General features: G+C 37.7%; 2 protein-coding genes across 3 annotated transcripts; both read right to left on the bottom strand.

The window, feature by feature from the left end:
• Positions 1-264: 264 nt before the first annotated feature.
• Positions 265-3052, bottom strand: LOC127641352 (uncharacterized). Of its 2 annotated transcripts, XM_052124313.1 has the most exons (11): positions 2734-3052; positions 2499-2588; positions 2326-2414; positions 2061-2177; positions 1934-1981; positions 1762-1845; positions 1093-1144; positions 952-1002; positions 758-802; positions 603-673; positions 265-514 (listed from the first exon to the last, which is right to left on the bottom strand). In XM_052124313.1, the coding sequence occupies exons 1-7, from the start codon at positions 3050-3052 to the stop codon at positions 1142-1144; spliced, it is 750 nt and encodes a 249-aa protein (XP_051980273.1). In that variant the 3' UTR covers positions 265-514; positions 603-673; positions 758-802; positions 952-1002; positions 1093-1141. The 2 variants fall into 2 exon arrangements, with proteins under 2 accessions (XP_051980273.1, XP_051980272.1); XM_052124312.1 differs by lacking the exon at positions 758-802 and having other exon boundaries at positions 1093-1845.
• Positions 3053-3081: 29 nt separating this feature from the next.
• Positions 3082-18111, bottom strand: LOC127640967 (uncharacterized). The gene is given in 13 exon segments (XM_052123708.1): positions 3082-3341; positions 3484-3625; positions 3699-3892; positions 3983-4087; positions 4209-4413; positions 4485-4624; positions 4704-5566; positions 5568-6132; positions 6220-6359; positions 15948-16055; positions 17209-17511; positions 17600-17689; positions 17960-18111. Coding segments are annotated over 13 exon segments (3267 nt in total).
• Between the last annotated feature and the right edge of the window lie 7814 nt (positions 18112-25925).

Genomic DNA, 25925 nt, shown 5'->3' with positions numbered 1-25925 from the left:
TTCTAAACCGAGTAGCGCCACCTAACGTTTTGGAGAGTAGTTTGCTTTTATTACAAACGAAACATCATACTTTATACGTATGTTATAATGATTCTTTAAGGTACAGTACAATAAGCATTTTAAAACATTGATCTTGTGTAATATAATTGTATATAGTTATCCGTTTCATTGTATTATGAGAGTTACTTCCTGATCATGATGGTGAAAAAAAATGCTTGAAACTTATGGGCATTTTATATAAAATATACTTTATTCCACAAGGACATGTGCAGCATGCATTTTTCTTTATGTAAAATAAAACATGTCAAAAAACTAAAAAAGAGAAAATTAAGCATCATTTTAAAAGAAACAATAAAAATATATACAACAAAAAACCAATTCACCCCTAGGCCCATTTAATCATGACCATCCTGTATTATATGTAAAGAGATTATATATACACACACACACCGCCTCACTGTTGCTAAGCGTAGCTTGTTCTTCACATGGAAGGGACTCTTGTAGGGTTTCTGCACTGGAATATATACATCTTGGTTAATTTAAAATTGATCAGAAGAGGGTGCAAATGTAACGGTGGGCTGGAGTAAATGTCCAGTATCTACCTTTCAGAGAAAACCCCAAAGTTCTCCATAAGAATAAGAGCCCACCATCTCCGTATGTTTGGAAAGTCGCACTGTAAGACAAAAATAGAGAAATCTTGATATTTCAACTGCTACAACATCATAAAGGTCAATTACTTGAACTGGTAATTACTTACAGATGTAAAATCAAAGGGTGCTCCCAAGACAAGATGTAGAGCATACTGGAAAACAGCAAAAATTAAGGAACATTATCTCTGTAAACGTCAAATTAAAAAAATTCTTCCTTGTTCCGTATTTAACAACTTTAAAAAATTTAAATAAAAACACCACCACACCAATCTGGTTTAATTATATCAAAACAATGTCTCACCATCAACATGAAGACTCCACAGTCTACACCACCAATCTGTTGGGGGATATCCTAAAAAAAAAAAGAAAAAGAAAAGCATGAGTTTATTAAGGGTTTGACACTTCAGCAGTCCCAACTTTAGCAGACTTCTTTATAACCAACCTTGTTTTTCAGTAGCACCCATGTGCCAGGTGCAATTTTGGCTGTCATCTTACTGCAACAAAAATAATAAAACAGATTTGTTAATATGAAGTTACATTGTGCAGCACACAGTTTGAAGCTCTGAATCCATGCAAAAACACAGTCAACAGTATTTGGTCTTTCTTGTAAAAACTGTCACAGCATGCAAAATCAGAACATCATGCAAGTAACCATTAAGCAAGTTTATTAAACTCTTGAACGGCAAAACTTGAACACACACATTGAACAGCGAACCTGAAGTCAGAACCTTGAACAGCAAACCTGAACTAAGAACCTTGAACATTTTCACTTCTATATTTATTTTTGCAACCTGAAAACTTTCACATATCTCTCATCACTCAACCCATATGGATTGGTTGAATCTAGGAAGTACATGTGCCTATCTTTTGGCTTCATGACCTGCAAAAAATAGTGTTAGTACTTCAGAATCATGAAATGGCATTTCTGAATTGTGATGAGACAAAAGCAGGCAATTTTCAGACAACACTGCAAAGTGTGCTGGCTTCCAAGCAGGGAAGACAATGCAATCTTTCAGTGCTATACAATCCTATAGATGATTTAAAAAAAATCCATTCAGTTTAAAATAAAATTGGACACTGCTGTGAATGTTATGTAACTTTGTGGCCTCACTGGAAATGACAAGGATGGGTCCAAATTATTTGGAGGCAACCAGGTCACCACAACATATGCGTTGGCTGTCCACACATCCATTCCCTACAACATAACATACCAATGTAAGACTGTACACTAGACAACTAGGGACTATTGACTATTTGAGATTTGCAGCTTTACAAAAACTTACTCGTTCCTTAGCCACCAATGCGATTACCTCAAGACAGCTGTTTGCAATCTGCAGTTTTTAAAAAGAGAACTGTAAACAGTCACAAACATTTCATATTGTTATTGTATGTTATTGCATGTCAACTCACTGTTGCCTCTAACAGCTCATTGAGACCTAGAGTACAGAAATCTTTCCTTCTCAGAACCAAGTTTCCAACTTTGGCAATTGTCTCATCTGGGTCATCTGTCCCCAAAGCCCATTCAAGCTTAAAGACAAATGAGAGAAGAAATTACATAGTATATATATATATATATATTTAAAAAAATTCTTCATTCTGCATTTCAAATTCATAAATTCTGGTTTGTGAGTGCCATTACAACATCAAATAAAACTGAAAACTGTCATTCACATACCATTGCTGATTGCCTATGACTTGGCAGACAATCCCAACACACTCTACTGGCAGACAGGCGTTTGATGTTACAGACAATTTCATTTTCTGCTGTAATAGTTCAAATGGATAATTACATACAATACCTTGCATCAGGATATATCAAGACTTAATACAAGATATATTAACACTTACTACTGGTTGGGACCATCATTGAGGTCGGGGTTGTGTCCTCCATCTCAATGTCTATGGGGACTGGCTCCTCAGTGGAGATGTCAGAATTTTCTATAACAATACAAACAGCCAACAAGAGATAGACCCAAACCTCATATTTCCTTTAAACACAAACACTGGATGGTGGCCTATGCATTTCCACTACTTAAAAAAATAAATATATATATATATATATATATAAGATATTTTCATTTACCCAGCACAGCCTGTCCATGCATATTCTTCACCAACTTTGATCCAAACGTCTTCATTAATCTAGTCCTCACTTTGTTGTTCTTGTTTTCGTTATAGTGGTGAATTATGGTCCTCATTTGAAACAGATGTGTTGATGGTTGAGACATGTTCAAAAAGTAGTTATTTTTTCTCATCTTTGAGAACAGTTGCTCTGCAACCTGGCTATTTATTTTGCCAGCTAGTTGAGGCACTATAGTGATCTTCCTCAGAACATCTCTACTGTCTTTGGAATGATCCGAAGACCCTGTCAGTGGGTGTCCTTGAGGATCGCTCACACTCATTTTTTCCTCCAGCCAAGGCAATGACACTTTCAGATTTCCAGATTTGGCAAGTTTAATGTTTCTTCATTGGGTTCTGCTAAGCGTCCTTCATATGGACATATAGGTATGCTTTCTGGTGCCCTTAGATTGGCATGTGTTGCAAAACCGCGTGCAAAGTCATAAATAATGATGTTCGGCAGATGCTTCCATGAGAACAGAAGATCAGCAAAATCTCGAGGGCTTTCTGCTCGAAGATTGCTTTTTAAACTGTAAACTATGCCACATGGGCACATGAAGACTCCCCAGCCTCCTAATATAGCACAAAAAAAGACATTCTTCAAAAAAAAATTCTTACAAAGTTTTAAACATTAATGTATTGGCAATATATTGACTGTAATATCAAAGGTTATATTTGTAACACCAGACAAAACAGTATTAGAAATTAAGCTCACCAGAGGCACCCCAGATTTTTTCAAAGATTTTATCATATGTTTGCCTCGATTTCATTTCATTAGACAATCTGAGGAGAAGGTCACTCCGAGATCCAATGGAGTCCAGACCACATTCTTTGCATAGTTTTCGAATAACATTAACCTACAAAAAAATATTATTGAATATAGTGTAGTATATTGGAACTACAATATTAGTAGTACTTTTACAAACAAACCTTTTGCTTTTGAAGTTCTTCCTTCAGCCTCTCCTCTGTCACCGTAATTTCTGCGGTCTCTGAGGCAGACTTTGAAGAATGAAGTTTTTCATACTCTGTGTTTAGCACACTATCTGAACAACGTGTGTTCTTGCCAATCCAAGGAGCCCAGAAGTGATACATGGGTTTAAAAACAAATGGATTTTGTGCCCCACCTACAAAAGCAGAATTAAAAACATAATAAGCTGTGTGATTCTTTTAATTTCTTTGCAATATGGTGCATAAAAAAATATGTTTGCACATACTTGCAACAAATCCACGACATATCATCTCTTTGGACAATGCCTCCCAGAATGTTTCCAGATTGACTTCCCCTTGATAGTTTTCTGGGGGTTCCTCTATGTCATTAACTGGAAGAAAACAAAATGTGTACCAAAAATGTTCACTATATGGCAATAACATGAAGAAAAATAAATAGAAAATAAATAAATAAAACAAACTTGGAAGTGAACATGATTACAATAAACATACCAGAAAGCTGGAAAACACCCTTTTTGTGTAGATCCATTATCACAACAGGGGGATAATCACCACAAGTAACGCATGAATACTCATACTCATGTTTTGTAAGGGCCTCAAAGTGTAAATAAGCATGCAGCACTGTGTCTGCTGACGGAAACTTTAAACCGGTCAAATCTTGCAAAAAATCAACGGCGCTGCTGACAGAAGTATGTACCTGAAATAAACAAAATCTGTTTTAAGTAACATACATAAATACATACACCATTGTGTTACATTAAAAGTTACCTGGAGAAGGCTTCTCAAGGTTAGGCATAAGGGTATGGCAAGGATGATGTGGTCATTGAAGTTATGTAGGTGGTCTTTCCACTCCTGGTAACGGTAGAACATTCCACAAAGTGGGCACTGCTTACAGTAGGTGGCAACGTCTAAAATTTAAACAAGTAATACATCAGAGGACAATCTAGCTGAATATCACATACGCAATTACATAACACCAAATCATACCTTCAATAATGGACCAGTTTGTGAGTATTTTAGCCTTCTTTGTAATTAGGATGGGATCACTGAGGGGGATAACACCTGGACAACTATGACAGATACTTTCATCTGGACAAAGGTTCCTTGGGTAGTCTTTGTCTGGTGATGGTACATGCACATCATCTGGTAGATCAACGGGTATCTTCTTGTGCAGAAGAATGTAAGATACCATATTTTTTAGCCCCAGATCTTTTGGAGGATAAACAGGACTGTCTTCTCTGAAATCCTTCTCCTCAGACTGTGCATGTGGCCCTTTGAGTGGTGATTCTTCTCTGCTGAAGACTGTTCGAAACAACTCAGGTTGGGTCTGAAAAAGGTGCCATTTTGCAATATATTTGTGCACACATGAACGCCTCAATTTGGCACAGGGACAATGCCATGTGTTTAATTTTGAGTCATACACAACCATTACACGTCCCAACCGACTGTAATAGGAGACACTGGGTTCAAATACTGAAATTAATTTCTTTGTTTCAGGGGTGCCAATTGAAGTTTGAACAGAGAGTGGTATGCAATTGCTGTTGGCAAGCTGCTGGTGAGTAAGGCATATCTTCTTCTTTTCATTACTAAACCACTTTGCTTTTACCATCTCGGTTAAAATCTCCTCTTTCAGGGAGACTGGTTCTGCAGAAGATGTGCAGTAAGTTACAGAGCGGATGTGTTTGCACAGATATGATGACAGGCCACTCCTCTGTGCAACTTCCATGTTGACCTGACATTCATGTGATTCACAGATGACCTTATGGTGTTCTCCCCATGTCTTGAGCTGAATATGAAGAGGAACACTGTGACCCTTGGTAACTTTAAGGACTGTAAATATGCCATTTGTCCTGGCTTACAAGATGGAATGTGGCATTAATGTCCTGTATTGGCTGTTCTGTGTGTTTGCGGTCAATCTGTTTTTTTAAGTTTTTTCTATTAATGAGGATATTGCAAACTGGGCATTTTTTTTTTATCACAGGCTGCACACGAACCCTGTGTGGTGTGGTCAGAGTGGTTGGAGAAGGTGTGGTCAGCGCTGCAGTGGCTGGAGAAGGTGTGGTCAGCGTTGCAGTGGCTGGAGAAGGTGTGGTCAGCGCTGCAGTGGCTGGAGAAGGTGTGGTCAGCGCTGCAGTGGCTGGAGAAGGTGTGGTCAGCGTTGCAGTGGCTGGAGAAGGTGTGGTCAGCGTTGCAGTGGCTGGAGAAGGTATGGTCAGCGCTGCAGTGGCTGGAGAAGGTGTGGTCAGCGCTGCAGTGGCTGGTGATAAAATTGTGGCTGAAGTTGGAAGCGGGTTTTTTTTGCAAACCTGTACATGCGTCTCAAAATCCCTTCTCCTTAAAACTGTAGTATCACAGTATGGGCAGTGGTAATGCAGTGCTGTTCTACATCCCAGTCCACATCTGTGTATAGTGAAGCCTAAAATAAATCAGTATACCAGTAAACTATTATGCTATAATATATTGGATGTACATATATTAAACAAATAACTCAAGATATTCATACCTCCATATACAACTGCCTTGTTAAAGTGGATTTGAACATGACTTTTTAATTTGACAAGTTTGGCTGGCTTAAATACACTGGCAGTGGTAATATCTGCAGCACTTGTTGCACTGCTGCAGCTCAGGTAATGAGTCACCTCTCTGAATCGTTATATGTCTCTAAAAGAGATGAAAGCACCACACAATAATCTCAACGTAAAAAAAACACAACTATAAGGTAACATTAACTCACAAACAATGCATATAACAGAGGAACGTGGAACAAACACTTTAACACCTTCACAAGATGTCTTCAAAACATCACCGCAAGGCCCATTTACAACACGCAAAAATGTATCGAACCATCCGTAGAATTTTTCATTTTAATACAATAAAGTATGACAACATATTCAAGCTTCAATAAGATGATAAAGTTATGCACAAATTAAATATTTAGCAGATAAACGCTGAACTTAATATATGCGATAATTCTTCACCACATGAGGTCAAAAACGTTAGACAACGTTACACAACTCACCATGCTCTCCGCCATGCTTGTCTCATTGTCAATAACTCCGCCCCTCACTTCCGGTTCTGGCGCTGGGGTTCTGAAACTGGTGGTGCTGCAGGTCTGCAGCTGGATATGTCTCAGTCTATTAGCATTTTTCACCTGTTTTATCATCCACCAAAACTGTGAAAATGAATAGCCACCTCTCCTCAGTAAGCTGCATGATATAAGGTATAATTCACAAGTGTAGAGCAAACAACTCAATGTGTTACTCAAGTTTAATACTTAAAAAACACAAATAATTAGGAGATCACTTCTTCGGCATTACGCAAACGTACTATTATGTAGGCACAAGACTGACAGTTTCACATTGTCCAAATGTGAAAAAGGCTTCCAGCACATGGGCGGAAGAACACTTCCAATGCCTCAGGCTTCTGTCATCTGCTCAGAGTGATATCAGCCTCCACAAAAACACTTTCATTCAGCTGTCACCGGGCTCAGCCCAGGTGTCAAGGCAGGATATTGCCTCTCTTTGGCCTGCATGGTGCTGGCTTCTGCTCAGACAGCCTGAAGAGTCTCTACTATCCATTACACTCATGGAGGGAAGCCACCAATGCAGCTCCTTCCCTGAGGCTCAGGGCCGCCTGGAAAGACACGGCGTCCTGCTCTATGGGGCAGAACATTGGAACTGCAACTATGACAGTCTGTGTTTGGCTGGGTGATCCCATTTAACAGCAATGAGATCATAATGTGGGCTGGTTTTGTATCTTGTGGGTCACCATTGGGCAAAGTTTAGATTTGGACAAGTAAAACTAGGAAAATTTTGTTTGAGCCAGAGAGATAAACTGGGACCAAATTCACTAAATATTCTTAAGAAACAATTATTTGCCATTTCATATGATTCATATGGTGTCCTTGCAATTTTTTTTTATAGCAAAATAAACATTTAAATGCTATTTAACACATTTTATTGTTTGTTTTTGTTTACATTTATATGTCTAGTTTTATGCTCTCACCCTAACTGAGAAATTGTTTGGGCAAGAAAAAAAAAAAAAGTATTTTTCTTTTAGAGCCATCAATCAATATATTTTTAACTGCAATTAATCGCATATTTTTGTAATTAATCGCGATTAATCTCAGATTTTAAAAGTGCTGAAATTTGACACTATTAAAATTCATTTATTTCTATCTTATGAAAGGAAACAAACAATATGTAGCAATATAAATGCTTTATTAACATTTTCACAACAAAGCCTTCCACAATATTAAGACAATGCACTAAAATATCATAAATTCAAGTAACATTAAACGTTTCCCGAAGTCTAAGTGGGAGTTTGAAAAAACTAGTCTACACATAGGTTACATATTCATTGCAATCTGCATTAAATCCCTTAAACTCTCATCCTCCACACTATTAATCTGCCAGTAGACTGTGGCTATTCACTTTGTTACAGCAATCGTGAAGCTGCATTCATGATTCTCATTAGAGCATCAAGCTTTGAACTCCACATGAAAAGCGCTTGCAGACAAAAACGTCTCATTCTTTGTTTTGGTGATAGTTAAGACTTGACATGCTTCTGTGATAATTAAAACGTGTCTTACATAGGCTGAAAAATACTTGATTTCTATCACAAGTCCCATCTGGGCATGTTTTGTACATCAAATAGTGTTAAAAGGTCCTTTCTCCATAATTTTATCACTGACAGGGAAGTGCTGTCAGAGAGTATTTTATTCATTGAGATAACAACCTCCACAGCTCTATCATAGGAGGGAGTGTAATGGTCAACCAGTGTGTTAAGACAGTTTCGTCCATAGGATGTCTATGGAACTGCCGCATTATGCTATTTTATGCCAAGCTTGTAGGCTCATTTGGTAGAAGGGCTCTGGTGCTGTGGCGTGTGCATCAGTGTAATGACTCCAGGAGGACTCAATACAAAGGTTCCGCCCTTCACACCAGTGTTTATGCTGTATTAACGATAAATGCGTTAATCGCAATTCATTTTTTTAAATTTAATTAACCTTTTTTAATCAATTGCATGCGTTAACATGTTAATTTGACAGCTCTATTTATTTATTTTATTGTTTTAGTGCTGTCAGTCAATTCATATTTTTAATCGTGATTAATCGTTTAGTTTTTCATAGAAAATCACGATTAATCGCAGCTTTTGAAAGTGCAGAAATTTGATTTGAAATATTCTTCTTTTCCTGTCAAAATGCATTTATTTCCATCTTAGGAAAGAAAAGAAAATCTAACAATATTATGCTTGATTTACATTTCAAAACAAAGCCTTCCACAGTATAAAGATAGAAATGCACTAAAATAGCACCAATTCAAGTAACAATAAACGTTTCCCAAAGTCTAAGAGGGAGTTTGATTAATTGAACTAGTCCCCACATAGGTTGCATTTTCATTGCAATGGATATTAAATCTGTTAAAGAATTGGTCCGTCTCTGCTAAATAGTCTCTGCCGATACTCTAATAATCACAAAAATACACGGTGCGGTGGTGCAGCGGTTAGCACTGTCGCCTCACAGCAAGAAGGTCGTGGGTTCAAACCCTGGTTGCCCCGGCCTTTCTGTGTGGAGTTTGCATGTTCTCCCCGTGTCTGCGTGGGTTCTCTCCGGGTACTCCGGCTTCCTCCCACCATCCAAAAGACATGCAGGCTAGGTTAATTGGTGTCTCCAAAAAAATTGCCCTAGATGTGGATGTGGAGGTGAGTGTATGTCTGTCTATGTTTGGCCCTGCGATGGACTGGCGACCTGTCCAGGGTGTCCCCCGCCTTTCACCCAATGTTAGCTGGGATAGGCTCCAGCCCCCCCGCGACCCTGTACACAGGATAAGCGGTTGACGATGGATGGATGGATGGATGTTTAACTATTTTTAGCAAGACATTACAATATGTAGTAAGGAAATATAAGCCATTTCTCTCACGTCGTCCGCCATTTTGAATTTTTATTATTATTTTATAATTTGTATTATACAATAATCATTATTGTATCCATTATGGGTTTCTCTGTGAAGTATACTTACAATGCAGCCTTACAATTTAGCTGAAACAGGGTATCTTAGGAGGCGGCATATTTCAAATGCATACCTGTTGGAAGACTCTTTGCATCGGGAATGCACCTCTTTAAAATTCTGCCATTCATAGGCAACTCAGTAGGATTTGGAATTGAATATCTGCCATGCACAACAGGTGCAAATGATGTGGAGCTGTCAATATTCTGCCAAGCTAATGTTCTCACTGTAACTGACAGGGATACATAACATGTTTTGACATTATTAAACAGCTCTCAGGAGTTCAGTAGGGGTTTCCTAATCCATGCTCCTTTTAAAGGGAGGATTATGGGACAAGACATATAGAAGAAAGGAAGAATGTGAGAGAAGCCTCTATGTGTAATGTATGACAAAGTCATTCATAATGAATAATAATACACATTGTAATCCATTATATCTTTGCATAAATAATTGTAACCATATAGTTACAGTGTAATCCATTACCATCATGGGTGTATAATGCTTTATAAGCCATGATGTATCTAGAGCTTCCAAAAAGAGCAAGTTAACAGATGTGATTATTTGAAAAAGTTTAACACATCAATTTTTCATAATCGCGATTACTGCATTTAGAGTTAATACAGCACAAACACTGGTTGGAAGGGTGATACCTTTGCAATGTGTCCACCTGGAGTCATTCAACTGAAGGACACACCACAAACACACAGCAGTGATTCAGTGTCAGTGATGAAGTGATGGGGAAATGAGCTCTTTACACTCTTTGATGTACAAAACAAGCCTAGATGGATCTTGTGATAGAAATCAAGTATTTATCAGCCTAAGTAAGTGCATTTTAATTACCACAGAAGAACGCCATGTCTGAACTCTCACCAAAATGCAGAATGAGACGTTTTTGTCTGCAAACGCTTTTCATGTTGAGTTAAAAGCGGCCCTTGACGCTGGCACTCAGACCCTGACACAAATTATGAACATGGCTTCACGATTGCTGTAACAAAGTGGATAGCCAAAGTCTGCCGGCTGAATAATATTGTGGAGGATGAGTTTAAGAGATTTGATGCCCATTGCAATGAATATGAAACCAATGTGGGGAAACTAGTTCTTTCAATGAGTCAAACTCCCACTTAGACTTTGGGAAACATTTAATATTACTTGAATTGGTGCTATTTTAGTGCATTTCTATCTTTATACTGCAGAAAGCTTTGTTTGGAAAATGTTATTAAAACTTTGTTTTCTTTCCTAAGATGGAAAAAAAAACTATATACAATTAATCGAGACAAACATTTAATCGACTGATAGCACTAGATGAAACACATAAAATGGACATTGCTTAAATATGCCAACCTGTTGATAAGCACCCACTTTTTGTGCACAAACAATGAAAATCACATACCTGAACTGAAATGGATGTATCTACAGGACCCTTTGGAGTATGGACACAGTTGTGGTATCTTTTAAAAGAAGACACTTTGGGCTTTATTTCCCAGAATTAATATATGTTGTTATTTTTTAAAGTTAGAGAAGCTGAAGTTTATAGAAATATTTTGAACATGTTTTTATAATCTAAAATTACAAGAATAAAACTAGAAATACTTGTAATATTTTGATTCTTAATGCATTGTATTGTACTGATATTCTTCTGTTCTTGTTGGAGTCAAAGCCAACAGACAATGATCTGCTATTATAGTGGAACGTAATTGCGAAGTGGTACAAGAAACTCTGAAGCTTATCAGACAAGTATGTGTGTGTTAAATCTCTTAACTGGGCAGAGCATTTTTGAAAAAAGCAAACATTTGGACCACTTGCTTTTTTTCTGATTAATAAAATGTGATGGCCTTTTGTAGACTTATAGTTTATATATGCTTTGTTATGTTTCTAAACTCTGGGTGAGTACAAATGTTTTATTTATGTATTTATTTTTATATTGAAAAAAAAATTCTCATTAGTAAAGAATAGTTGGTTGAAGTTACCTTATTTTTAAACCATTCTTGGTAACGTTTGTGAATAAAGCAAAATGTACATTTCACGTAGGTGTCATACTTCAGTTATTTTTGACATTTTAATTTACGATTAATCAAATAGTCGTTTTTTGTGGGTTAGAGAACTCTACTATAAAATTACCAAAAAAAATCCCCATCCCTTATATAAGTGTTATGTATTAACATTAGGCGTGCACAATATATCGGCAGCCGATAGCTGGGAAATATTTTTTTGAATCACTTTTACATAGTACCAGCAAGACCTAGCTCAGGCACTGAAATGAACTCAATTTGACCCATAACCACTCCATTTATGAACAAGATAAAGCAATGCCATTAGGCTCATTGCAAAGGGGAGAATCAAAGCTTCACAATGAAATAACATATGCGTATATTTTTCCAGTTTTGCCTGAATTGTACCACCTGCTGAAGACTGATCATATTCAACTCCTTTCTTATCCACGGTGAAGTAAAAGAACCATAAAAGAGAAGAATAAGTAAAGATGGGCACTGTCAAGAGCGGTCTTTTCTCACTGCCGCTGTTTGAGCTCAGTGAAAAGTTCAATAAAACTCAACCATGTAGAGATGTTTCTGAAGGAATACGCAATTGACTTCACAAAATAAACCCCTTAGGGATGGTACATGACCCCTCCATTTTGTGTTAGAGAAGTTATTATTGTGATAATGACCCCACAATGGCAAACAATTTAATTGGTTGTTATGTTATGCTAGTTAGCTAACTTTTAGCGAGCAATAGCAATAGTAATAGCAGACAACCTGTGTTTTCCCATTTTGTTTTCAGTGTAATAGGCAGATGCAAAATGAAGATTACTCTATTTCTCTTTGGAAATAAATGTTTTTTTGGGGGGGTTCTTTTTCAATTCTGATGTTGAAATGCAATGGTTTTATTGTTTAATGTTCTGCTGTTTGTGTTTGCTCTTAGCTGCAGTTAATCCTGATTTTTGATTTTATCGCCTACATTCGTCTTGGGCAGGCATCCGGCAAAAATTAGATTTACAGATTATAATTAGACTTCCTGGTAAGCAAAGATGACTTAAATGTGGAAATAAATGTATGCAGCAATAGGAGAAATGTTAGGTTTTAGTCTTGTCATTCCACTAGAGATCACTCAAGAAAAATGCATTCCAAACATTACACAATTTAATCTCGAGGTATATTCGCTTGACTTGCATCAAAGGAGGCTGCAAGAGAAATACACTCATCATCCATCAATAAATGACATCATAATGTTCTTCTTATGATAATGATGCTGGGTTCTTTAAAACACCAGAGATTTTGCAAACATACATACTGTAACGGTTACCCTGTCTTGTTTCACTGTTGCCCTCTTGTTTTTCCATCTTGTCACTTTTGCACTTCTTAGTTTTCACTTTAGTCCCTTATGTAACTCCATAGTCCTCTGTTAGCGTTCGTGTTCCCTGTCATTGTTTTCACCTGCCCTCATTAGTTTGCCTTTTACTTCTGTTAATCACCTTATTATCTTGTTTGAGTTCTGTTCGTTCATTGGCCCCTTTTTCCCTTGTTTGTGTATTTATACCCCGTGTCTTTGTTCAGTCTTTGTCGATCGTTGTTTGATGTCAACCCGGTGTGTGTTACCTCCTCGAGTCCCCTGTTTTGCTCACGTCGTGTGTAGTTTACTATTTTATGTTTATTTCCCCATCGTGGGTTGTTCCTTTGTGTTTTCCTGTTTTGGTTCGTCTAATAAAGTTCAAGCTGCGTTTGGATCCGCATTTCCTCGTCTGCCTCGTTACTCAAGCATAACACATACAGAGCATGTAAACTAGATGCCTAGTAATAAAATATACATTGAAAACATTAAGTGTGCAACTCTGCCTTAATTTATACACTTTAAAGAGGTCTCCAAAATTTTAAATAAGTTTCAGCTAATGCATTTGTTATAGGAGTCACATTTTAAACATTTACAGTTTCCTCAGCAAGGAATCTTACTAAAAGTATTAAAAGTAATAAAAACGCAAGTTCAAGCTGATTTGACAACCAACCTGTTTTGGACAACAAACTTCCAAGTGTCTTCTTTTAAGCCATTATAGTAGCTCAACACAACGCAGTTGAGGTTTTGTTAGTTTCAAACATTTAATTCAAAACGCTCTTAAATTAGGGTATTTTGGCAACGTATACTCCAAACTAAAATTCCAATACTATATATATTTTTTATTTTTTTTAAACTGACATGTCACAAATGATCGAACCTGTCTCTTAATCCAATAGTGAAAATGTCAGTTTTGTGATTTTTATCCTGTCTTTCAGATCGGGAAATTTCAGCAATCTTTGGATATCCTTGCATGTTTTCAACAGCAGTATGTTGAATTAAATATATACTATATGTCATAAAATACTGATATATCGATTATTGATAGGCACATTATTTTACCAATACATTTTTGAGGCATCAGTATATTAATATTATCATTGACAGTGATTAGAAAGCACACAAATTAAGCTTCTAATTTAAATCTTGGCTAGTCACTTTCCATTAAACTTAGTCTAGCGCAATAGCTTTGGTAGACCACAAGAGGGTGATATAACATTTAAGCTGGTTGCCAGTAGGAAAGGTACAGGTATTGCACAAACAGGACGAGCTGATGCGCAATAGCAGATGGTTAGTCCAAAGTGTACCTGTCGACATCGATTGCCCATGCGGAATTGGTACACAACATCCGAGATCTTGGCTGCATAGTTTAGGAGACTGGCCGACTTACTCACTTATTACAGGGACAATCCCCCCGGAGCAACCTGGAGTTAAGGTGGTTGTTGTGGGGATCGAACCAGTGACCTTCTGATTAACAGTTATGTGCTTTAGCCCACTACACCACTACCACACCGACTTTTCACACCATAAGATGGCAACATAACTCTATGAACACCTCCGCCTCAAAATTCCACCCCTGATCGCTGTGGAGCTCTTCGAGCACTTCGAAATGGTAGAACACTGCCTAGCTCTTCTGCCGATGTGATGACAATCTAGTCGGGGATCGCATATGCCTCGGGCCACTTTTTGAAGTAGTCCATGGCCATGAGGACATGAGGACATGGTGGTTCCCAGCATCGGAGACAGGGAACGACCCAAGATTGCCCACGCCGACTTGCTCCATAGGGCCTCCCACAAAACATTGCTGCTGGGGTGCATTTGGTTTCTGACAACTGTCACAGCATTGCACAAATAACTCCAAGTCTTTCCGGCACCCCGCCCAGTGGCACCGAGCCTGCAGCCTTTTTAGTGGCTTGGTAATGACGAAATGACCCGCCCCCACCCAGCCGTGCACTGCTTTCAACACTTGCTGACCCCAGCAGGGTAGTGTACAGAGCTTGTAACATCACATTGTGACAGTACAAGAGCTGCGTCGTAGTGCAAGTAGTGTTTGGTGGATGCTATGGGATTGAACCGCATGCCAAATGAGCTCAAGTGGTACCCTTTCAAATGCCTTTCCCGGGTCCAGGAATGCTATATGGACCATCTTTCTTTTCTCACAATGCCGTTCAGTGAGCAGGCAGGCAGCATGGATGCATCTGTCATTACGCATCTCTTCATGAAACCACACTGGATGGGGGAGAGCTGATGATGTTGCGGATATGAGCGTCCAGTCTGTTCTCAAATATCTTCTTTATAGGACATAGAAGTCGGATCGGGTGGTATTTGGTACACTAACTAATTGCCTCCCTTCAGGTCTCCCTTGCCCTTCCATACTGGCACTATAATGCTGATTGTCCAGGCTCGGGAGACTGCATTATCTGCAATTCTACAGATAAACAGCACCATAAGTAGATCAGCTCCTTGATGGATGAGAGTCAGTGGGAAAGAGAAAATTATTCTGCCCATAATTTAGATTGTAGTGTAAATACACGTACCACTAAAAGACACTCTGTGGACAGACATCCATCTGGGAAGAAGTGACAGTACAATGCTGTATTTACATCCCAATACCTATCTGGTGAATATCGGATGTGGGTGCAAGACCTGGATTGACTGCTGTGGGTCTGACTTCAGTCTCTGCTGGGGTATGGTAAACGAGGGTAGAAGCTTGATTGGGAATCAGAGCGTGATGACTTGGACCAAGAGCTGGATTTTGAAGAGGAACATGAAGAGACAAATACACTGGAGGAAGGAACACTAAATGGAGATTCTGATCTGAAATGGAAACAACAAGCAATCATTTTTAGACAACGTCAAACTAGTTTGATTAAAGCTTGGTGGTGTATATTTGCATTACCTAGAATCTGATCGCATTCCTCCTTCTGGATTCTTCTCCTGCTCTTCGGCATAGTCAACAGTACACTCATCAAGTTCTGTGTCTCTGGAAACTAACTGATATTGGGAACTAATTAACAACAGCAACAACAACAAAACAGGAAGGAACGTAAACCATTTTACATTTGAACAAATTCAGGTAAAAATTAAACTCAACGTACTCTTCTATCAGTCTGCACTCCTAACTGTAGAATTCCTCCATGGATGGAAAAAGTTCTGTTGGCACATCCGAGAAAGAGTCCAATTTGCCTGATGAAGTAGCAGGAGCTAAAATATATATATTATAACTTCTGAAGATAAAAAGGGATGTTTCTTGTGGTTACAACCGTTTATGATAAGTTAAAACATATTATGATGTGTATTATGAGACATTACTAATGCATTATAATGCCTTTACAATGCATTATAAATATGGCTGCATAAATAAAGTTACCATTTGTAGTTTTTTTACTGGAGGAAAACTTGTGACACATAGTCATGAGTGATTATTTCCTATTCTTACTATTTAAAGTTTAATTTAATTTGGAAGTTTTCAAGCTTAATGAAGGTTTTTACTCCAATGTTAAGTGAGTTCAGCACCATGGACAGCTCATGTACACTTATTGCTGCCCCCTACTGGACACCTGCAAAATTACATCTGAAATATGATTTCATAAAATTCAGTTTACATTATATTTGACATGAGGGTTTGAATCAGTATAGCATCATAGTAGCTTTGCCTTATATATGTGCTTTAGTGTGTGTGTTTCTCAGTTACAAATAAAAGGCTCACATCCTTGGTGGTATTAGAGTGTATCACGGTACTTTGGTATACAGCAGGCTACTGCATGATGACAATATTCAGATACTGGGATATTTACATCTTACCACAGAATAGAAAAATTACTCATTACTCTTTCAAGTATCTACTCACTTACAGCAAACAAGAGAATGACATACAAACACAGACAATCTCACACCTGCACTAAACTTGTTTATTTTAAGTGATGAGTAAAAAAAATTATTACTCCTCCTTGTGTTTTATTTTTGCTCCATGTTGTTTTTTTCTTGCTCCATATATCTTTTGTTGCTCCATGTTTTTTTTGTTGCTGATTATAATGTTTTTTATTTTTTTATTATTTAAAAAAAAATTAGCTTGGAGAGCTGGACTTAGTGCAATACTCTGATGCTTCAGAAGTTTTCATTTAAAGACGCGTCTAAAACAGGTAGCAAATTGACACCACCGGCTCTTCATAAATTTTGACAAAGTGTCAACCACATCATTCCTCTCCACCTTTATGCTGGAGCTCTCTTTACTGGCTTCAACATTCACTTTCCCGCTCCATCTGGAAAGAGGTAGGAGTTCCTCACAGGGACTGTGATTCCTGTATAGAGGGGATCTGGGGTGAGAACTGTCGATGTCATGGGGGAGCGTGACCTGGATCTTCGCTGCTGGGGTATGGTGAGTGAGTGTAGGAGCATGATCGGAAAGAGCGTGGTGACCTGGACCAAGAGCTGGATTTGATGAGTCACTGTAGGAAAAATCGCTGTAAGGAGATTTCAAGATCAAGAGATCAATTTTATTTAATGCCAAACTAGCTTGATTAAAGGTTGGTGGTAGGCATTTTTCATTACCTAGAATCTGATCGCATTTCTTCCTCTTGGATTCTTCTGAACTCTTCCAGCTCTTCTGTATAGTCAACAGTAGACTCAAGTTCTGTGTCGCTGGAAACAAATATTATTAGGGGCTAATTATCAAAAACAGGAAGGAACGTAAACCCTTTTACATTTAAACATCTTCAGATATGTACAAATGTTTACAAATCATTTGGGGTTTGCAGATTTGAAAGTTTCTGGACAATTCTAACAGCACATTTTGTACAAATGTGTACAATTTACACAATACTGACAATTATAACACTATTGTTGTTTGTATGGAACTCCTGTTTTTGTTTTGTTTTTTTAATTCAGCAGTACAAATTAAACTCAACGTACTCTTCCATTAGTCTGCTCTCCTGACTGTAGAATTCCTCCATGCATGGAAAATGTTCTGTTGGCACATCGGAGAACGTGTCAAATCTGCCTGATGAAGTAGCAGGAGCAATCCAGGGAGCTGGAACATCAAAACTTGTGTCCTGTGAATGCATAGGCTGTATCCTAGGTTACATCTTTTCTCTGATCAAACAAGCATACTGATGGGACAAAAATCAATGAAGCAACTGCTGAGGACTTTACACACATTGTGGCAGGGTGGAGGGCGGGGCCGGGTCGTGATTCTACACACCCGGTCCCTTATCGGCCTTTATCCCTCTCGGAGGCTTGATTAGCCTGATAAAGGTGCGTACACAGCGCCAGCGACATCCAGCGTTCCAGCGACTCCATACCATTCATTTTCAATGAGAGCACAGTGATTTCCGGCGACAAGAGCTGTCGCGACCGTTGGCGACTAGATGTGGGCGTGTCCAGCGACGCGACAAAGTTGAGACAAGCGACAGCCAATAGGAGAGAAGACGGGAGAGCTCTCATGATCCTTCTCTCTCTCTCTCTCTCTCTCAGCTCCTGCAGTATCGGAAAGATGGATGAAAGGCTAATTCTTGCTGATAGAAATTTTCCAGTGCTCTATGATATGTCTCTTCCCACGTACAAGGACATTTTTAAGAAAAATACTGCGTGGAAAGGTGTATCTGAGATCGCAGGGATTTTATGGACCAAGACAGACCGGCATTTGCATTTTCGCCGCAGATAAACAGCCGCTATGGCAAACAGCACGCCTTGTTTCTCATTCATCTTTGATATAAAGTATTTTATGTACTGATTCCATTTAGATTTAGTCTTTTCCCTCCAAAATGTTTGTTTTTAGTGGGAAGAAAAGAGATTCGCTGTCAACAGCAATGGAATGACATCCGTGAATGTCATTTATAAACATTACTAGGCAACCAATAGTGGGAACACCCACTAGCGACTTCACCGCCAGCCACTGGCGACCTGCAGCGACAAAGTCGCTGGCAGTGTGTACGCACCTTAAGGGACCAGGTGTGTAGAATCATGACCCAGCCCCGCCCTCCGCCCTGCCACACACATGTAATGACAAAACCAAAGGAGTTTTGACATACTGATTTTGAAGATCCAATTGATCCTTCATCCTGATTACTACAAAACAAAACACAAAACAAAGCAAAACAAAACAAAAACAAAACAAAACAAAACATGAAACAAAGCAAAACAAAACACAAAGAAAAACATGAAACAAAGCAAAACAAAACATGAAACAAAGCAAAACAAAACACAAAGAAAAACATGAAACAAAGCAAAAAAAAAAACAAAACATGAAACAAAGCAAAACAAAACACAAAGCAAAACATGAAACAAAGCAAAACAAAACACAAAGCAAAACATGAAACAAAGCAAAACAAAACATGAAACAAAGCAAAACAAAACACAAAGAAAAACATGAAACAAAGCAAAACAAAACAAAACATGAAACAAAGCAAAACAAAACACAAAGCAAAACATGAAACAAAGCAAAACAAAACACAAAGCAAAACATGAAACAAAGCAAAACAAAACACAAAACAAAACATGAAACAAAGCAAAACAAAAAGCAAAACATGAAGCAAAACAAAACTAAACATGAAACAAAGCAAAACAAAAATACAAAACATGAAACAAAGCAAAACAAAACATGAAACAAAGCAAAACAAAAACAAAACAAAACATGAAACAAAGCAAAACAAAAACAAAACAAAACATGAAACAAAGCAAAACAAAAACAAAACAAAATACGAAACGAAGCAAAACAAAATACAAAACAAATAAACCAAAGAGGTTAATATCCAGTTAAAATTACTTTATAAATAACATATTGATGATTTACTGCAGATTCATATTCTTAAAGTAAAAATGTATTCTGTTCTTGGAATTTCAGTCTTAGGATGGCAATGCCAGTGATATAAAACTATTAAACGTAAACATTGATATTTTAAGTTTAACCCAATCATTTATTTTTCTTATGTTGCCCTGGCCGGTATGGAGTTGGAAAAAAATGATAAAAAGTTATTATGAGGTTAATGTTCACTTATCTAAATATATTTACTTGCATATCTAAAGACTAATGTCACATCACTTACTTGACATCTGTTTTGTCAGTCAACGGGACACTTGAAATAGGGATCAGTGTGACGATGACTAACATGTCATTGGGGATGAACGGTCACCAAAGTTCACCTCGCGACGTGGAATAAAATAATGAACACGCGGCATGTTTTCACTATATCGGTGTTCAGATACCCCCACGAAACTTTTCTCTGAAACTTTTCTAAACAATCTAAGAGTCGTCAATAAGCGGCAGAGAAAAACCGCGGAATGAGCATTTTAAACGTTCACACAGACTTTCATGAAGTGCGTCACACTGTCAACAGTAATGAAGATTCTACATAAAGCAATAATGGTTCGAAAATGTCCCAGCACAGACACCGTCAACCTGAAATATAGAATCACTTAGTTTAATAATAGCACAACAAACTTGAACTATTTCTAGCTAAGTATTGTGCAACATTGTCATTATTAATATTATTTAATTAAGTAATATTGATTTATTACATGAAATCAATTAAAAATACATTTTAAATAGCATTATTAAAAATATGCGCAAGGTTTATTACAAAAAATAGAATAATATTAATTATAATAATTAGAATTAATATTGTATAGTTATGCATTTATATAAATGATCATTATTATTAATAATTATTACATGTTGTATAAACTGAGTGTTGCATTTTAGCCCTTGCCTATAATAGCATGCATGTATTACCACATTCATGTATTTAAATATGTTGTTATGATTCTTACATTGCAAACCCATTAAAATAGTCATAATTGATGTACAGCATTTCTATTTTACTTAATACATTTAATCAACTAATGTTTTGTTAACTTTAACTTTAGTTGATGTTAACCCCTTCAGTACCACTAACTACTGCTGAAGAACTCTGTGCTAAAGTGAACCAGAACTGTCCTTTAGAGGGTGAAAAGACAGGAAAATAAATGCTCTGCTGAGCCACCAGATGGCAGAATGACTGCAGTATTATCAATCCGTGTCAGTAAAACAGTTATTATTTGACCTCTAGAGAGAGGTCGTATCCATTTCATCATGCAATAGTCCTTGATAACATCTGTGCTGACAAACAGTTTGAATGTGGGGGGGAAACATGTATGCTGGAATACTGAGTCTTTCTATTGAGTGCAGCTGTGCTTCATAATGTTCAGTGAGATGAGAATATAATTAAGTATAGCACCACTAAAATGCTGTTTGAAAGTCAGGAATAATTCAATTGAGGTTCATGCTAAAAAAAAAAAATACTTAAGAAAAAAAAAAAAGAAGTCTTCTCTCTCTTATGCAATTTTGCTTTTTACAATTTGTTTAAACATAATTATAATTATAAATAATACATAAAATATCAAATAAATATAAATATAATAAATATACTAATTCAGATTGAAATATTTTGCATTACTGTGTTATATGTGTTATTACTGTGAATCATTGATTAGAGCAGGGATTCTCAAAATTTTGCCCACTGCTACCCACTTTTTTTAATTCCAGTAATCCATGACCCACCAACGGGGTATTTAATTAATCAAGTTATGTTTATATGCTTATAATTAGCAGCCCAATATTTGTTGCTTTCGTGCTGCTGGCTGAGGTTTTCAGACGCTCCCTTACCACACCCTCCACAGTTTAAGCACTTATTACAGAGACAATCGGGTGGATCGTCCCTGTAATAAGTGCACTATAAGTCGCTTTGGATAAAAGCGTCTGCCAAATGCATAAATGTAAATGTGTATTGCCAGTTAGAAGAATAGAACTGTACATTTGCAATGTTTGGGGCAACAGTGACCTCCAGCAATCTGGAGTTAAGTGCATTGCTCAAGGACACAATGGTGGTGGCTGTGGGGATCGAACCAGCGACCTTCTGATTCACAGTCATGTGCTTTAGCCCACTACACCACCACCACTCCATTTACATGCACGTTCTTACTCCGATTATGCTTAATAAGCAGACAATGTGCAAGATCATGTAAACGCAATAAACTGCGTTCCTTTATCGCTGTAAAGGCCATAAACGCCTTATGAAAACCTGATCAACACAGGTAGTTTTATGCCCATTGTGCCAATTTTGTATGCCACGTAAACACCTTACCCGGTGCTCTTACTGGCTCATCCAATGTGCGTACGTGCCTCTTTACGGTTTGACGGAAAAGGTAGTGAATAACGCAATTATTTCAAATGTCATGTAAACGTGTATTTCTTGCCTTATGAGATTTTTAAATAAGCTGATTTTAGAGAGTAATCCGCGTATTGGTGTGCATGTAAACAGGCTCATTGATTACATTTACATGGACACCAGAAAGTGGGTTATTGAATTGTCCCCGTTTACATGCACTGTCTAAGCACCATAGCTTTCTCCATAGCAATGCCATTTCCCTGCATCACTTGTGTAAATAACAAATATGGTATCCGAGGAAGACTACACTATTTTATTCCCTGTTGCTTCGATTTATTTCCAGATATTCCAGAGCTGTTGCCGTGTTTGTTTTTCTTACCTTTCTATACCGACCTGCAGGGGAATTGAGCTTCAATAGTGGGGTTTCCCTCTAACGTATGTAAAACTTCTGGATTCCCTCAGTGTATATGAACGTGAGGGCCTGTCAATATTTACAGTGGTTTTTATAAATGGGTATAGTTTGTAGTGTATGTGCTTTTCCCACTGTATTCCCAGAATGTTTTGTTGATTCGTGGATGTGCTCCATCCAATGACATTTGAAATTTGGTCTGTTCCACGCACATGCAAACTTTTCAAAAACCTGTTAGAACACTGCTTATGACCACGTAAGCAGCTTTCTCCACGAGAAACCTAGATGTGTTAAATAGCTTTCTCTTAATCCCTTAAATGGCATAAGGAAATCGCAGTTCTCATTTACATGATGTTTTAGAACTACTCTTTCTTTGAAAACCATTGAATAAACCATATTCTTAAGCACACACTAAATAAACACGTTAAATCAACAGCCATAGTACATATATCACGTAAAACCTATTTAAAGTAAGTGCTTGCACAGTATATCCGAACTGTAGTTTCAGCTTCGCCCACTAGGAGGGGTGGTTTGGAACTTCGGACAATGTACTGATTTGCTGTTAATATATTGTACATTTTAACATATCTGGATCGCTATATTGACCAATCAGTATCCACGATGGGAACCATCTTTAATCAATTTTTACATAGATATAGAACAATAAAAAAAAATGGTCTGCATATTACTGTCATCCCCTTCTTTCATTTTCATGCCTGCCTTTCACCTTGAGTTCTTTCCATAAAGACCTAGAGGTTTCTTCCTGTTCTTGGTCCCCGGGGCCCATTTTCTCAGCCAGGTTTCTGGCCTCGCAGTGGGCAAGTCGTGTCACGAGTATATTGATTCAGGTGCAGGTTTGTTCTTGTTCCTCTATAAATACACATGGGGTGCTATCGTTGACCTGCCTGGGGAGGGAAGATTCTTGTATTTTCCGTCTCACTCTCTCCACCCTTTGTCCTATCCTCCTCCTTTCCGGTGAGGCTATTTCTGCAGGCGATCTATAAACCCTTGCACTCTGCCGGCCTGGGGTTGTTTCTATGCAGTAGATGATTGAAAAGCTAGAGAACTGAATAGCGAGGTGATAAAAATATTCTGAAGGTGGATTGGGAAAGACGGTCTATTGTATCCCATAAGTTTCCCAAATATACATATGTATATGCTATATATATGTATGTATGTACTAATATATATATATATATATATATATATATATATATATATATATATATATATATATATATATATATACACACACATACATACATACATACAGTCAGGTCCTTAAATATTGGGACATCGACATAATTCTAATCTTTATGGCTCTATACACCACCACAATGGATTTGAAATTAAACGAACAAGATGTGCTTTAACTGCAGACTTTCAGCTTTAATTTGAGGGTATTTACATCCAAATCAGGTGAACGGTGTAGGAATTACAACAGTTTGTATATGTGCCTCCCACTTTTTAAGTGGGAGGCACATATACATTAATACTAATGTTTTAACTTCGGAAGAGTTTAGAAATCAATATTTGCTGGAATAACCCAGATTTTTAAAATCACAGCTTGGCATGCTCTCTCTACCAGTCTTTCACATTGCTGCTGGGTAAATTTATGCCACTACTGCCACAAAAATTCAAGCAGCTCAGCTTTATTTGATGGCTTGTGGCCATCCACCTCTTGATCACATTCCAGAGGTTTTCAATGGGGTTCAGGTCTGGAGATTGGGCTTGCCATGACAAGGTCTTTATCCGGTGGTCCTCCATCCACACCTTGATGGACCTGGCTGTGTGGTATTGAGCATTGTCCTGCTGGAAAAAACAATCCTCAGAGTTGAGGAACATTGTCAGAGCAGAAGGAAGCAAGTTTCCTTCCAGGATTCCAGTTTCTTCCTTGTTCGTGGCTTGATTCATGCATCCTTCACATGGACTAATCTGCTCGATTCCAGCTTTGCTGAAGCACCCCTAGATCATCACCGATCTTGCACCAAATTTCACAGTGGGTGCGAGACACTGTGGCTTGAAGGCCTCTCCAGGTCTCCGATTAACCAATAGGTAGAGGATCGGTGATGATCTGAGGGTGGTTCAGAAAGGCTGGAATCGGGCAGATTCCTCTTTTGTCTCGGAGCCTCAGATTTGGCTCATCTGCGGCTCTGTGCACGCCACATGCTATCTTTCCCCAGTAAATGAACATATGTCAATGTATTAGCAGGGGTGGCGGATCTCCAATTGCAGGTGAAAAGAGCTAAGATCTAAAATGCTTTATCCATCTCTGATAAAAAAGGAAGATGAAAAGAGAACAAATCCAAGGGATACACAGTGATCTTAAGATAGCTAAAAAGAAAACCTTTAATGAAAATAATTTGGCATGTTGACCATATCTTTTACAAAAATAATGCTGTTAAATCACCGCTTTTTAATTCAAGACCACTAGAGCAAATGCAATATGGCCCAGCGAAGCCAAGATAACAGCCAGGGTTTTTATAATCTATTCTTCATTACTGTGCACCCACTATAACCAAAGACTCTTTCTCAGCATAAACATTAGCAAACATTGCTCAATGAGTTCAAAGTTCAGGAGACTCAACCTCTGGGTGATGTCTTACATCCCCATTTCAAAGCAGCTTGGCACAGACATTGCCTTAATATACAATGCTATATCAACCTGTTGCCGAGGGAATAGAGTGAAAGATGCTGAGAACTGGGCTAGGAAGAAAGGCGAGTTCAAAGAGTGTGGTGCCTCCTCAGGATACAAACACCATTTCTTATTTACAGCATTGCACTAGCACAACCTGCTGTGGAACAGACAGCAGCAATGTTTGGCTACTGCCCATGTTTATTGTGCATTGCCAAGGTAGCTGTCATTCAAAATAACCCTAACATTATGTGGTAAAGCTATGGAGGAATTTGGTAATTCCAGTACCTATATTTTGCCACTGTAATAATATAAAGATTAGATGTAATGTACAGTATCACATGTTTGGCATGGCATGGCATATATAAATAGATAAACTATAAACTAACTGTGCTGCCAATCAATCAAACGCCAAACTGTGAAGGACCTTGTAATTTGCACCAATGTAAAGCTAGAAACTCATAAAATTAAGTGTTTTGCTATTTTATTCAACAATACATTAAATAAAAAATGAATTATATAAGGTTCGCAAAACTTTCAACCCATTTTCCAAAATTTGGGATGTCTGAACGCAGTTTAAAATTTATTTCATTATTTTATTGAAAGTTACAGTATATTAACCATTTAAGCTCTGAGGGTGTTTGGTATCATTGTTAAGAATATATAAAAAAAAAAAACACACATTTTTTA

The sequence above is a fragment of the Xyrauchen texanus genome, chromosome 50, assembly GCF_025860055.1.
Source record: "Xyrauchen texanus isolate HMW12.3.18 chromosome 50, RBS_HiC_50CHRs, whole genome shotgun sequence".
In the NCBI taxonomy this organism is placed as follows: Eukaryota; Metazoa; Chordata; class Actinopteri; order Cypriniformes; family Catostomidae; genus Xyrauchen; species Xyrauchen texanus.
Note: the sequence above shows the minus strand (reverse complement) of the source record. Positions and strands in the feature narration are given on the sequence as shown.

Coding starts and splice junctions, on each gene's coding strand:
- LOC127641352 (XM_052124312.1), bottom strand. CDS start 3,052: ATGAGTGTGAGCGATCCTCAAGGACACCCACTGACAGGGTCTTCGGAT. Junction 1,982..2,060: donor ATGAGCTGTTAGAGGCAACA/GTGAGTTGACAT, acceptor TAAAAACTGCAG/ATTGCAAACAGCTGTCTTGA. Junction 1,846..1,933: donor CATTGGTGGCTAAGGAACGA/GTAAGTTTTTGT, acceptor GTTATGTTGTAG/GGAATGGATGTGTGGACAGC.